General features: G+C 30.1%; 2 protein-coding genes across 2 annotated transcripts; one reads left to right on the top strand and one right to left on the bottom strand.

The window, feature by feature from the left end:
• The first annotated feature begins 1,228 nt into the window (after window positions 1-1,228).
• On the top strand, window positions 1,229-12,342 carry LOC145194807 (mitochondrial ribonuclease P catalytic subunit-like). The gene is made up of 6 exons (XM_090079341.1): window positions 1,229-2,748; window positions 2,901-2,951; window positions 4,868-5,297; window positions 5,402-5,583; window positions 5,699-5,891; window positions 12,156-12,342. The coding sequence occupies exons 1-6, from the start codon at window positions 2,033-2,035 to the stop codon at window positions 12,291-12,293; spliced, it is 1,710 nt and encodes a 569-aa protein (XP_089935467.1). The 5' UTR covers window positions 1,229-2,032; the 3' UTR covers window positions 12,294-12,342.
• LOC149891531 (uncharacterized) lies at window positions 6,142-8,856 on the bottom strand. The gene is made up of 2 exons (XM_090079342.1): window positions 8,576-8,856; window positions 6,142-8,511 (listed from the first exon to the last, which is right to left on the bottom strand). The coding sequence occupies exon 2, from the start codon at window positions 6,862-6,864 to the stop codon at window positions 6,505-6,507; it is 360 nt and encodes a 119-aa protein (XP_089935468.1). The 5' UTR covers window positions 6,865-8,511; window positions 8,576-8,856; the 3' UTR covers window positions 6,142-6,504.
• Window positions 12,343-16,152: the final 3,810 nt, after the last annotated feature.

Raw genomic sequence — 16,152 nt, 5'->3', positions numbered from 1 at the left:
AGTCTTGCGTATTCAAATTTGTTTCTGGCTTAAAACTTTGTGCTAACATAATCCTCATCACAAGTTGCTTGTGAAAGGTCATTTTCGAAATTAAAATATATTTTGAACAGATTAAGAAATTTGATGAGCCAGTCAAGTTTACAGTCATTCATGCTGATGTCTTGTGAAAAAGACCTTCTTCCGAGAAATAATAACGATGCAATAATTGATGTCTTGGCATCGACTAGTCAAACGATGAAAAAGTTGCTATACTAGTCAATATTGAATAGCGATGGTGTCTACTATTTCTAGACTCCAACTAACAGCAGTGTTTTAGAAATATTTGTTTTTATCAATATTTAGGCTGGGAAGTTTAATTCTTTTTTTTATATTTTAAATAATAGTAAACAATAACTTTATAAAACGCTAATTATCCCGTTGATGGGCTCAGTGACGCAACAGCTTTTAAACTATTACTATAAGTTAATATAATGTTTTTTGACCAATTTTTTTTAGTAATGATGAAAAGTTTGCATTAAAATATATAATTTCTAAAAAAATCTCGCCTTAAAGCCTATTTTCATTGTGATAATTAAACTTTTTTAGTTTTTAGTTCAGTGACGCAACATAATTTTTACAGATGTGCATGTGACAAAAAAACACTTGAATTATTTTTAAAGACTAAAAGTGTTTTCACTCAAGACATATATATAATCTCAAAGATTCTTTCTAACAAAAATATGGATGTGTTTTGTTTAAAATATTGCAAGAACTCGCCCTCAAATTTTACTTACTTTTTCGAATAATAAAAAGAAAAAAACAGTTGCTAACATTCATCAAATTTATCTACTCGGTTCAAATATTTTCTACTCAAAATATATTTTAACAATAATTTTAAGGTGTTTAAACTACAGTTAAAGAAAAAAAATCTTTTGAAAAAAGAAATTTTTAAACACGAAATTTCCATCGTGGAAATAGCCATGTGTGTGTGTGTGTATATATATATATATATTTACATATAAAATTTATGCAATATACAATGAAGTGGGCCGCCGTGACCAATTTTCCCGGGCCGGTTTTTCAAGTCAGTCCAACCCTGTCAATAGGTATAAATTCTTATCCTGGATGTAAAGTTGCAGTTTTAATGTTATATCTTATATATAAAACCCAAAGTTTGTATGTGTGTATTGAATTTTGTGGAGTAAATTTGAGGCATTCTTGTTGACGTATGGGAAAAGTCTCTGCTTAGATCAGGAGATGCAGGCTAAGGGTGTCCTCTGGACACTACATAAGCACCCTGAACATGGAGACCGGGGAAATCAAAAGCTGGCATTAAACCTTGTTTGCGAAAAATTAGGCCTGTGTGCAAAATTTGGTGCAGATTGGTTAATTTGTCTGGATTTGTCTGGAAAGAACAAACAAACAACAAACAGACAGACATTGCCTTTTATTAATATAGATATTATATCCTAATGAGTTTTTCTTAGGATTATTGCAATAATTACTTTGTTTCAATACGCAGGTTAAAACTGTCGTTCGAAATAATTATGACCATAGAAATAACTTTTGAGTAATATATATCGAAAAGTCACTTTATCCTTATTCTAGATCTTGACTTTTCTGGGTTATTCTAGATGTTAAATTTTCGACGTTATTTCATTAGTGGAAAGATTATCGATCTTACTCAAGCAACGGCTTTTGAACGTATATTCCCGTAGTAAGATTATTTTTCGAAACTATTCCAGGTACCTAAGAGCCAACCTCAAATGAGCACGCCATCCTACAATTTCGCAAAAATTATTCTTTTGTAAACCGTAAACTTTTGTATTTACAAACTTGATAATCACATTTAATCATCGAAAAACCAACTTTTTACTTTATCTCTAATAATTTCAGAATTATTTTAACTCTTTTTATGGATTGTGAAAATTGCGAAATTAAAACATTTTAACTAAATTAAGTAATGTATTGACATGTAAAGGTCTCGCGTCCTGAATGTGAATTTATATTTTAGAAAAGTTATAAAATTTCATATGTAAATTTGTATTCAAAAATGGGTTGCAGGCATCTGTTTTCATCAAGTGTTATGCTGTTTAGAAGTGTACCATATGTAAAACTTTATACCAACCCAAAGTTCTTAACTCTAATGCCCTTTTTAAGAAAGGAAAGAATCCCCTACAAACAATGTACTGAAGAGCTGCTAATGATGAAAGATAGAAAATTGGCAGAGATAAAGGAGCTATGTGCAGATGGGAATAAGGAGTTTACTGACAATTTAACTGACCAAAAGGAATACTTAAATATGATTCTTTATCAATTATACACACGAGGTGATGAAAAAAACTTGTTAATGGTCTTTGATGAAATAAATGCAAATGGTGTTCTATCAGAGACTTCTTATACAATCCTAATGCGGTATTATGCTGATTGCAAAAATTTGAACAAAGTGTTAGATTTATTTAATTTAATGAGAAATAATCCAAATACTTTGTTAGGTACTCGTTGTTATTTACCTCTAATTGTTTCTCTTCTGAATTTTAAGCAATTTGATTCTGCTTCAGCATATTTAACAGAAATGCTTGAAGCCATGAAAAAAAGTTACAATGAAAAACTGTTCGCAGAAATAATTATTTCTTGCACTGAGTTGCGTGAGGAGCATTCTAAGCATGTTGAAAAGTTTGTAACTCAGATTTTTGACTATATGAATAGTTATGGAATTGAAAAAGTTCATTCTGACACTGTTTCAGCTATAAAGAAATGGTTTGAAAGGTTTGAATTTATTTGAATATAGATTATATATATTTTAATCAAATCAATTTCTCTATTCTTTATAAATCTCTTTTTTATCTTTTGTACTCTTTTTTTTTTGTCCCTGTTTTTAAATGTAAACCTAAATTTAAAGTCTAAATTTCTTTTTTTAGTGATAAAAAAAACAAATGGTTTCTTAAACCAACAACCATAAACAGAAAAAAGTAAGAGTTTATGTTTAAATATTAAAAAATGATTGTGTTTTATAAAAAAACTTTCATTAGAATTTACAACTAGCCTCCTAAATGTTAAAGAGTTTTAAAGAAATTTGTAGCAAAATTTTTTTCATTAAATTTATTTGAAGCAGTAAAAAAAGTTATAACAAAAAAAAAGAAGAGAATTAAAGTAGAAGTTTTTTTAAATTAGTAAATTTAGCAAAAGCATAACTTCAATTTCTCTAGTATAAATTCTTGTGTTAGATAAATTCTGGTGTGCTGATGAAAGTAATCACTCTTGATCCTTAACAAGCTTTAAAGTAATCAATGTTTATAGTAGTATAAGTTTTGTGTGATAGATAGTTGTTTGTTTCATAGAAATTTTAAATTGTTGAAATCATTTAAAATACAAATATGATTACCTTTTTAGTCTGAATAAAATACAATTAATTAATGTGAAAATTCTAATAAAGATTTATGAAATTTAATTTAAAACAAAATTCTTCTTTGAATAATAAAATGGAGAATCATAATATGAAGCAGTAAGGTTACCAGGAGATGGTGTAAAGTGTTAAAACTTCTTGAAGTAAAGCTTATCTCATTATACTATCAATACAATATCTAAAAGTCCAAAGGGCTAAAAGTAGTACTTATTATCCTAGCTCAAAGAAAAATCAACTTTATGCAGACTGGTAACAAGAAAGTTAACTGATTTCTTGTTAAATGGTTGTCCTTCAGCATCAGTTAATAGAGTTAAACTTGTTAATTGTAGACAAGTTATGAAGTCTGCCTTATTTCTTTAAAATGGTCCAGAGAATGTCAAATATTAAGTGAAGAATGAAGATATTGTTTATGTTGTAGTTGATGCTGATGTTTTCCTAGATGCAGTATGATGATCATATGGTATATATTTTCCAGATGCAGATGAAGTATGATAATGAAATCGTTGCTTACAAATGGATTCTTGGCTCATATCTATTCTCCTGCATGAATGAAAGTATCCAGTGGAGCAGATGTATACATAAATGACCTCCAGTTTAATTATGACATGATTGATTTTAGAGTTGTTGATAAAGATACTGGTGACATTGTGAGTAATCACCAATCATCATTGGAGCTTTAAAAGAATTCTTCCCACATGTCTTGTTTAGTAAACACCTTTCAATGAATGTAGAACCAAATAAAAAATTGGTGGATTAATTGTTTGGACTCCAAAAAAAATATGATTGTGATACAACGTTCACTTTTAGTTCTGTTAGTACTATTTAAGTAATAACATTTTGTTATATATTAAAAGCTCTGATCTAAAGGCGTCATTTCCCTTCCTTGATGGTTTATTTATTAATTATGTTTATTCCTTGCATTTTTTAACTTACTTTGTTGTCGTTATTGTAGTGACTTTACATATTTGATTAAAGCCTAATATTTATTATTGTATTTTGTTGCGGGCTCACAACACATTTAAAGTAGTAAAATCCTTTATGAAAATTTTTTTCTTGCTAGATTTGGTCACAAAAATGTACAAAATTAAAATGTTTAAAAGTAACATCAATTTGTTGTTGTTTTTTTTGTAGATCTGATTTTTAATTGTTATATAAATGACTTTCAATGACTTTGGTTACTTTTTATTATTATATTTATAAAATGACATCATTTTTATAAATATAGTAAAATCATATAACATTTTTTTTTTTTTTTTTTTTCACAAAAAAACTGGGATTTTGAGGGACTTCACTTATCAAAAATCTGTAAAAACTGTTTTTATTAAAAATCTGTAAAAACTGTTTTTAGGCATAATATTGATAATGGGAAAAGCTTCACTTCAAGAAGTTTTGACACTTCATACTCTATCTTGGACAACCCTAATGAATCTATTACAGTTTATAAATTTTTGCTAATCATGATACTATATATTTATGATTTAGTCGTAAATGTCAATGCTGTCAGCAACAGTTGGAGCCAGTTAATCTTACGCCTGAAAGATTGCTGAAATTAAAAAGAAATTTAATGGCTGTCGTTGAAGAATGCTTAAATCATGTTGAAACACCCTATAACAAGAAACGAATTTTTCAAAGTTCTCCCTTAACTGAAGAATTAATAAATAAAATTAAAAGCAGAGTGCATAGAAAAGCAACGCATGATGATTTCATGCATATTCTGGGTTTAAAAGTTGAATCAAATTCTCAGATGGAAAAATCATTGATCACTAAAAACTTTATTGATAATAAATCTGACAATTGTTCTGATACGCTGACTAAATTAAAGACTTTTCTTGAAAATAATCCACCTTTTGAAGTTATAATTGACTCTCTAAACATGGGTTACCATGCACAACAAGGATTTGAAATAAATAAGGTCAGTTGGAATGTTATCATCTGATACAAACTATTTGTTGGTCTTAAATATTTGCACACTTTTTAGTATTCAGTAATATTTATCATAAATATTCATTTTGGAAGGTTCAAGCTGTAGTACAATACTTCCTTGATAAAAAAAAGAAGATCCTATTAGTATGTGCTGATTCTATGAAACCATCTTACCTTACTCCTGCAAAAACAGTTGAAAAACCAAGCACGATTAGGTTTCGAAAAATTATGGAGTATCTCGATGAAAACTGCACACTTTATTTTAGTGAATCAAGGTAACTATAAACCAATAAATTTTAAATTTTAAAAGGTGCTTATAGATATTGTTGGTGGTAGCAATTAGCTAGAAAGTTATTATTAAATATTCGATAACTGTTTTTTTTTTTATAGTCTTGTTGATGACTATTGCTTGCTTTATACGATTGCCTATCACAATTTTGAGTTAAAAATTGTTTCCAGTGACTTGTTTCGTAACCACTTACAACTGATGGATGCAGATACTAGGACAGCTTTTAAGAGATGGCAGCTTGCAAACCAAATGAGACCATTACGTTTTTTAAGTGATGATTCACCAATATTTCAGGTTAAAAAAACTTTCTTTGGATCCTTATATGAATTATGAGTGAATAATTCAAAATCACCTTGGGTTCATTTAATGATAATATTAGAATATAAATTTTAAATGATTATATATATATATATATATATATATATATATATATATATATATATATATATATATATATATATATATATATATATATATATATATATATATATATATATATATATATATATATATATATATATTAGGGTGTTTCTTATTTGGGGTTAAAAATTTTTTTTGTTTTGTTTTTCAGTAGGCCACCCACTGAAATGGTTCATTTTGGTGAGAAAATAAATGTGTAAAAATTTCAAGGGGAAAAAAACATTTTTACTGGGCACTACCAGTCATTGAAATTTAAGGCATATTTTACTATGCGCTCTTAGTCATTAACATAGGAAAAAATCATAAAACTGATGGAGACTGGTGATAATGACTCATTTACTTGGTACACATTTATTTACTTATTACATGCATTAAAAACATCCATTTTCTGTCATTGCATTTCTACTTATTTATTAAAAGACAGCAATAAACATGCTTTTTTAATTTGATTGTAGGTTTTTTTAAGACAATAGTTACTGTACTAAGATTAATCGCTCATGAGAGTTGTCTTTTTTCTGTCAGGATATTTCTGTCTATATTTTTGAACTACCAACAACAGGAACTGCTTTTGCTCTTCGTTATTTGTATGTAGTCTATTATATTCATCCATTAGTGCTACGCCACGTTCTGTAATGTCGTTGACAACCTTCATGCTTCGAACAGTGGACTTTACAGTCTTGAACTCATCATTATGTTCCCATTTGCTCACACTGTTTTGAAGAAAGTGTGATGGAAGTCCTGTGATGCTGAAAAATCTTTGTGTGTTAAACGTGACAAAGTCCTCCAGTTTCTTTTCTTGAATAACTGAGCAGTCCACAGTAGCCCGTTTCATATGTATCTGAAACATTGTTCAATGCTTGGACCATCTTGACCTTCGTCTCAGGGCGAACCTCATCATCAAAAAAAGCTAAAGCAACAAGTTCCTCTGATAGGTACCAGAGATGCCCTTGTAACTTCTTCACTGTCTTCTTCTTGTCAATCTGAATTGGTCTCTAAACATCCAAATCTTCAGCACGGTGTAGACCGGCAGGAGCTCTAAATGAAGTGCCCCTCAAAGGTACTCCTCCCAAAAAAACAATAGATAACTCCAAAAGTTCTCGGTAGTCGTCACGAAGTTGAAAGATTTGTAGTTGATCTTTGCAAAAGACGATTCTCTCATCAGTGATATCGGTAAGAACATTTGCAGCGTTCTTGTCAGACTGTGCTGTGTGGTACTTTGTAGAATCAAATGAGACCCAACTTTTTTGAAATCTTTTAAAGAGTGGTATGTCAGGTCCATTTGAAGGACCGAGACACAGCAAAACTACTGCTTCCAAAATAATTTCCAGAATGTGGTGACGACATGCCAACCACAACATATCTTTCCCAAACTTCTGCTCTAGAAGAATGCAAGCCCCATTTCTTGGCCCAGTATTGGCTGCAGTAGTATCAAAGCACATGCACTTTACTTGATTGTTAATTCCCCATGTCACTAAAACGTCATGCACTGCAGATGCCACATTTTCACCTGTTCCTGATGGTAGTTTTGGGACACTAAGAAGCTGCTGCACTCCTACTCCAGATACTAGAATTGGAAGTTGGTCAACAGTTTCTTTATCGATGATGTCAGCGAGTAATTTTCCATCCCAATGAATACATAAAGGAACTTCTGGTTTGAATTCCTTCCTTAAACCTTCTGCTATCTTCTTGCGGTGTTTTATTCGTTCCCTTCAAATGGAAGCTGGATTTACATTGTATTCTTTTGGATCATGACCAAGAAGTTGTAATGCCGGTGTTAACACAAGTGCTGCCCCACAATCACTCAATTTAGCCACATCTAAATTAGCTGCCAACTTCTCATTGAGTATATTTTTCCTGCCACATCTAGGACGCTTTGGAGCCGGTGTACCTGAAGTTGATGGCTCAGGGTCATCTTGGTTACCAGGCGAGGCATCTTCTTGAGTTATGCTATCTTCTTTAGGGTTATCTTCACCTTCAGAAGATGATGAAAGAACAACTGTTTCTTCTCAAGATTTTTTCTTGAGAAGAAACTCAAGATTTTTTCTTGCCATCTCCTCTCTGTCCCTTTTTCGGTTCATTTCTTTTTGTCTTTTTCTTGATACTTCTTCTTGCTTTGCCAATTTCTTATCGACTGGACCCATTTTGCCTCTCCGAATTTTCTCTCTTTGGCATAATAGGAAGTTCTTATCCTCCTGAATGGTGATCATTTCCAATGCGTTGGCATGGGCAATATTGAATAGTTCTTCTAACCCTTTATTCAATTGGTCTTCCTTTTGTTTCAAATAATCTGAACGCTTAGCTTTATTCTCTTTATTTTTCTTCAACTTTTCCCATTCCTTGTAAATGTTTTCGATTTTAGGGACAATGTGCTTCTTTAATTGCACTGGTATTCGGGCCTTTGACCAAACTTCAAAAGCATCATTTGCTGTGGAATGTTATGCTTCCCTAATGCTTTGCTTGGCAATCTGCTTGTAATGGAAGAAAAGGACCAACACTTCCTTTTTTGATGGAAGCATAACACAATCTAAAGAAGAGGACTTCTTTAGATTGTGTTATGCTTCCATCAAAACTGGTAGCTATCGTTGCACTGGTTGGTGAAACCATCATTGTACAGTATTTACACTAGTTTAACCTGCAAAAGGAACAATTAAGCATTTTAGACACAATTCTGCACACTAAAAGTAAAAAAATCACTAGTTAAAAGAGGTTTGTACGCTAAGCACCAACCACTTTTGTTGCATAACATCATACGCAACATAAGCATTTTTAGGGTACATTTGCGCAATACTGTAGGGTCGATAGTGACCCCTAAAAATCATTCTAAAAAAAAAAAAAAAAAGTGCATTACTTTTTTATGATAATGAACCAAATGGATCTTCAAAAATAAGAAACACCCTTATATATATGTATGTATATATATATATATATATATATATATATATATATATATATATATATATATATATATATATATTATTTCTAAAACAGTATAGCTTTAAAAAAGCTTATATTGAAACATTTCAGTTTTAAAATATTAAGTCAGAAAAAAACATTATTATAGCTCTAAAAATATAGTATCTTTTTCAGAAAAAATATTGTTTTGGTAAAAATACAACTTTATGTCATTTTAAAAAGAAGTCATGTTTTTGCCGACTAGAATTGTGCATTTATGGATGTAATATTTTTATATACTTGTTTATGAAAACAAAAATTTACATGAGTTAATGAATGAAAAAGAACTTATATTAAGTAACGTGTATAAATTTAACCATTGTATGGTTGCTAATGAAAAGTGGTTTACAAGTATATATATTTACTGTAAGTTCAAATATTTTTTAAATATAGCCAAAAGATAAATAAACATGGCTTATACAACTCTGTTGAAGACATAGATGACAAATCAATGGGCAGCTCTATACCAAATCCAAGTTTGTCAGGTCACCTTTCCTAAGTTATCAAAGCAGTTAAAAATCAATGTTTAAAAGTTAAAAATGAAAAAAAAATCCCTTCAAAAATGAATTACTCAATAATTCATCAACACAACCACAAAAACCCAAAAACTTTTATTTGTATTTTGATGAGAAGAAAAAAAATTCTTTGACTGACCATTTCTCTACTAATGCCCATAATAAAGGTGAAAACATGGTGCTGGTATATTAAAGTTGTCTGGCATATGATAGCCAAAGTAACTGCATAGATTTATACAAGAAGCATTTCAAATGTTGATTTTGCCTGCTAATCATCAAATATCAATAGAGGTTGCCTTGTTGATATCTGATTATAAAATGTATATATGCTGAACTGATAGAGTATTCTTCAAAAGTAATGGTAGTTTTTTCTTCCCTATGTGCAAAAAGGGAATAATGCCAATAACAATAAAAGTGAAAAAAGACAACAATACAGAGACAACAGACTCGATCAAATAATACACTGGCCACAACCAGAGAAAGACAAGAAACATTTTAGTGCAAGTGATTTACTATAATATTTAACCTAGGTCCCTTTATTTTTCATAAAATTGGGTATTAGTCAGAGTACATTGATTATGTTATAAAAGTTTCTCTAAAAGTAATATTATTCATCAATGTAATGTGGCAACAACAAGGTAGCTTTGAGTTTTTATCTCAAAGCTACCTTGTTGTTGCCACATTACATTGATGAATAGGCAACTAATGAATGTAAATACCTTGTTGTTGCCACATTACATTGATAAATAGGCAACTAATGAATGTAAATACCTTGTTGTTGCCACATTACATTGATGAATAGGCAACTAATGAATGTAGATCACACAAGCAATTTTTAGTATTTTAGCATACTAAAAATTGAAAAAAATAAAAAATTTTTTAATTTTTTTTTTTTTTTAATTTTTATTTTTAATTTTTTTTTGTTTTTGTTTTTTTTTTTTGTTACAAAATTAAATTCACTTTTCTTGTAGAACAAAAATTATTCGTTAAAAAAAAAAGAAGAGATTGTTGCTAATTATAAAAAATACAGATTTTCAATGAAGTGTTAAGTTTTTTGGTATTTTGTATAGTCATTTTTAGCTAGAATACAAGCATGAACTTTCTGGAACTGTATACCATAGTTCTTTCAATTTATATTTTAATTTGTTAAGATTACTTACAAATTGTTTCGATAGTTCTTGATAAATCAAACTTCAAATTTTTTGAACAGTCTGTTTTGATAGTTCTTAATAGATCAAACTCCAAATATTTTGAATAGTTTGTTTAACAAATCTTGAATCATGCTTTTCGTGAGTCATGCTTTTTACTGTTTTAATTTAATTTATGAATTTTAATTTCAAAGCCATTTCCATCACTTTAAATAACTTTTTTCAATTGTTCTATAATTGTTCAAATTGTTCTACGGTCCAGTTTTCACGTTTTTTCCATTGCTTTATGGTCTAATTTTCATGTTTTTTCTATTGTATTACGGTCCAGTTTTCACGTTTTTTTCCATAGTTCTATGGTCCAGTTTTTACGTTTTTTGCACCATTTTAATCTCCTTTTTTCATCAAAAGATTTTACTAGTGGTTTTTTAGCAGCGAGAACACTTACTTTATGCTTAACTAATATTCTTACAGTACTCAATCAAATATTTTTTTCCTGGGAAAATATTAAGGTGAGTAGCAATTTCTTTAAAACCATCTCTTGGAATAATCCTTAAATCTCTAAATTATTCTAAATTGTTCTAATTATTCTATTATCACGAGTTGTAGCTGCCAAAGGCCTACCGGATCTTGGCTTTTCTGGAGGCTCCCTGTGAAAAATAAAAATCTCTTTCTGACACATCTGAAACTCCAACTAATAGTGGAGTTTCAGATGTGTCAACTAATAGTTGCTTTTAGTTCGTTTTTTTAGGAAAGCGATAATCTCTGTCCTCGTCTCGCGCGAAGCAACTTTTTCCCAATTTTTTCAGGACATTCTTTACCAGATTTAATTGTTCAACTAAAATAAACAATGAAGGTAACAATAAATAATTAAAAGGTCATTCTTACAACATTTTATAATTAAATAATAAGAGTAAAAAATAACAAGAACATTCTAAAAATTAAAATCGATAAAAAAAAAATTGACCAAAAAATCTAAACTTGTGAAAGCATCAACTGTCAGATTATTTACGTAATTAATTTTTTGCTTTGAAAGATAAAAAACTTAATTCTATCAATAAGAAATTTTATCAATTATAACCTTATTGAAGAAAAAAAAAAAAAAAAGTTTAACTATATTTTGAAGAAGTACTGTATTTTGTAATTATTTAGTGCGCCAAATTAATCTTAAAAGTCACTGCATTTTATTCTGAATTTCCGTTATTATGCAATTCACAGTTTCATTATTAGTTTAGTTTTCATTTGCCAGTAAAAAAGAAGTCAAGAAACTTTTGAGTTTAGTAAGAATCTTTTGAGTTTAGTAAGAATCTTTTGAGTTTAGTAAGAATCTTTTGAGTTTAGTAAGAATCTTTTGAGTTTAGTAAGAATCTTTTGAGTTTAGTAAGAATCTTGATAAAATTATTTTTTTTTTTTTTCAATACTTTGGTAGTTATATTTACTTGTTATATGAAAAATATTCAAAATTTTATATTTGTTAATTTAATAGATTATCTTATCCTCTGTTTTGTACAACCTTTTCTTTCTAGCCGTTAGCCAACTACAATGTAACAATCCAGAAAAATGGCTCAAATTGGCACGTGCCTATATCGAACAGCGTTTTTAAAGAAAAAAAAGAAAGAAGTTCGTGGCTTTGTTTTCAGCAGAAAAACGAGATCGATAGTTGACCACGACATAATTTTTTTTTATTAAACAATAAAAACAAAAAATTGTAAATGCAGAGATTTTTTTTTTTTAGGGTGTCCAGCTTTTTTTTAGGGTTCTATCCCAGCTTTTTAATCGACCTCAAGGACTGACTCTTAATCTAAAAGTTTATCAGAATATTCTTTTATCAGTATTTAGAAAGATAGATTCAATAAACTAAAATCGGTTTCTCATTAAACTTTATACTTCTTATCAAGTTTACTTTTTTTTTTTAAATTTCTAAATCTAACTTATCTTTCTTAATCGCTTTTTGTTTTCTATTCAGACTATATAGTCGATGAAATTTCTTCATAAGTGACATTAGTTCACAGGACTTTAAGTTTTGTTTCAATTCCGTCAATACCTTAAATCTTTGTTTAATTTGAACACTTTCAAAGTGATCTAATGTCCACGTTTATTCAATGGTTATTTGCATTCATAAGAATATTTGCAATATTCAATATATATACCATATTATCTCATTTTGTATTTCGAGAATCATAGCATGCATCATAGTTGACCGATCTAAAAACTTTGTCATTCGATAAATCATTAAATGAAGCGTTACTTGTGTAAAAATAAATTATAACAAAATATGTATTAATTAGCAATTCAATTGCTGTACCTCAAAATTAGTCATACGACTTTAAACTTCTTATATTAAACATTTTATTTAAACAAATTGGAAGATGTTATTCACACATCGTTAATTCGAAGACGGTATCACATTTATCGTTAATATAAAGACGTTTCTCACACATATTCATCGTTAATATTTTGTTAGGCCATCCATAGCAGCAATTACAACCAACATCACATCTTTTGTCAAGTTTAAAATTTCTGGTAGACTTCAGGACTCATAAAAAAAAAAAAAATTAAACGGAGAGTTGAAGGAAATAGAATATCAAGAGGAAGTTATTTTGTTATCACGCTATTATGCATTTACTATGTGAGGAAGCTTTTTGTGAGTTTATATAAATTATATATGTGGAGGATATGGGTCTTAATGATTCAGTAATGCCAATGTTGGTAAGAGTAACATATGAATAAAAGGAGGTTTATTTTTGAGCTCTTAATGTTTTCTTGAGCTTCGTGAATTATTGTTTGTTAATATTTCTGTATCAATTCATTTTTGTTTACTTGACAGCATGAATACGTTGCGTGTGTACGTCGTTTGTGTGACACTCTTTCCTAATCGCTATGTTTCTTATTACAAAATGATACTATTTCTTCCTTACAAAATGATGGCCAATATAAATATGATATTTCTATCACCAGTTTTAAACAATTCTCAGTCAAACATTTCTCAATTAAAGGATCATCTTAAAAATTGTTTTCAATAAAGTTATGATAATAAAGAGCAAATGTGATCTTAAAAAGAATATAGATCAGTTGTTGACTCAAGAGTAAATTAGTGATAATGTAAATATAGGATAAAAAAAAAGTTGTTAGTTTTTGACTTTCTTAAACTTAATTATACAAAATCATTCTACTCATAAAAACAAAAAGCATTTATACTTTTCTCGCACGTTCTACTAAATATATTTTCATTTATAAACTTTATATACATGACAGGTTACACTTTGAAAAACTATTTGCGTCGATGTGTTGCAGTCAGCGCAATTCAAAAATTCAATATCGTCATCAATAAAATAGATTTTTATTTATCTTTTTTTTTTTCTCTCAATTTGCTAAAAGTGTACGAAGAATTGCTACACCAAGACATAATAATCCATATAGAAGTAATATCTAATAGTGATGTTTTCATAATAGAGTAATTCATGATTAAATTAATTGATTTTTTATGTCCAGTTTAATGGACAGTTAACTCTACGTGTAAGCGAGACGAATGTCATCACACCTTGCTGAGTCAGCCGCTCAACTGGGCTAGCTCTTCCCATTAGAACAGCCCTATAGCTTATCAACAACCTGATGGGAAAAAGATAAAAAAAAGTTGCTTTACAAAATAACCTCAGTTACATGTTTTATACATACAACTGAGGTTATTTTGTAAAGGAATTTTTTGCTTTGTTGAAACGCATCTTTTCGATAAAACAGCGCAACAAAGTTTTTGCTTCTTGAGCACTTTTAGGTGCCTCTAATAGATTTTTTGGGTGCTGATAACACATTATCACATTAAAGTTTACGTTGCACGTATCATTTATGAGAATAATTCAGTTTTATCATAATTTTTGTTTAAGTTTAAGTTATTTCCAGGCCAGAAAAATGTTGTACTCAAACCGCTTCTCGAGCCGGCAAAGATACTTTTGCCTCCTCTACACGTAAAACTTGGACTTACAAAGAATTTTGCGAAAGCACTAAACAAAGAAGGCAAAGGTTTTCGCTATTTAAGACAGACAGACATGTTTCCAAGAATAAGTGACGCGAAGATCAACGAAGGCCTTTTTGTTGGTCCCCAGATCAGACGTGTTATGAGTGACAAGCGGTTTAAAGAACTCTTAGTTGGCCAGGAAAAAATTGCCTAGAAAGTTTCAAAGACGTTGTTGACAATTTTCTGGGCAATTACGGAGCACCAAGCTACGTTGAAGTCGTAGATAAACTTCTCCGCGCATACCAAAAAATGAACTACAACTCAAAATTTATTGTCACTCAAGATTTACTTCCTTCTATCACGCTTAGACTTCTTCCCCGTGAATCTCGGTGCTGTCAATGACGAACACAATGTCCGGTTTTACCAGGATATTGCTACATTGGAGAAACGATACCAGGGCAACTGGAATCTGTCAATGTTTGCTGACTACTGTTGGACACTGCAACGTGATGCACCAGAAGTTAAACACACAAAAAAATCAGGAGCAAAACATTTTTAATTCTGTTGAACTTAATGGCTCATGCGGAACATAAACGTGATAAAATAGTGTGAGAAGGGAGAATTAAATTAAAAACAACGATAGGAAAAGACGCACAGAAGATAACTCGTCAACTTTTCATATAAATGAATGATAAAACAAAAAGAATTAAGTTAGAGATTAAGTTAAAAGACGAACACGCGGAGACTTATTTAACCTGTCATATCAATAAACGATAAAGCGGAAAGAAGAAAACTTAAAAAAAAACTGGGAAAAGACGTAAACGCGAAGCCTTACGGTTGGAAGGAGAGAAGAAGAAAGGAAGACGGAGTTTAAAAGAGAACGTTTTAAGAAGGTTTTAAGAAGAATTTTGAAAAGAGAGAGAATTTTATGATCGAAAAAATACTTTGATGAACAAGCAGTTTTATAAGCAGTTTAATAACCAGGTGAATAAAAAAAGTTATGGAATGTGAAATATCGATCAAGAAAAAATAATCAGAAGTCTCAAATAAAGAAGAGATATTCGAATAGAAAAACAAGAACAAAAATAAAAGGAGTAATTGATATAAACAGTATTGAACACTGCAAGGTGCGTAAGACAGTATTATTTGCATTACATAAACATGATGAACAAAAGAGTGTTAACAATTACACACTAACATTGGCGCCGAGTTCACGGGGGCAACAGGGGCAGTGCCCCCCCAGGAAATTTATACTAATAATATATTATCACGGATTATCATGAGGGCGAGAGTATCTATTCGCCCCCGAGATAATCTATGATAATATATTATTAGTATAAATTTCCTGGGGGGGGGGGGGGGGCACTGTCCCTGTTGCCCCCGTGAACTCAGCGCCTATGCACACTAATAGAATGTTTATTGAGTTTTATTGTATAAGAGAATATACTGAGGACTGCAAACACAACCTTAACCATTAAACAACTAAATCTTGTCCATTCTTAACTAAGCTATACCCAAACCATCCCTATATTCCTAAATCCTAAACCTTACTACATAATACTAACAAACAT

Source organism: Hydra viridissima, unplaced genomic scaffold (assembly GCF_058129835.1).
Source record: "Hydra viridissima isolate aposymbiotic clone 2 unplaced genomic scaffold, HvirCarnegie_v1 scaffold_2, whole genome shotgun sequence".
NCBI lineage: Eukaryota > Metazoa > Cnidaria > Hydrozoa > Anthoathecata > Hydridae > Hydra > Hydra viridissima.
Note: the sequence above shows the minus strand (reverse complement) of the source record. Positions and strands in the feature narration are given on the sequence as shown.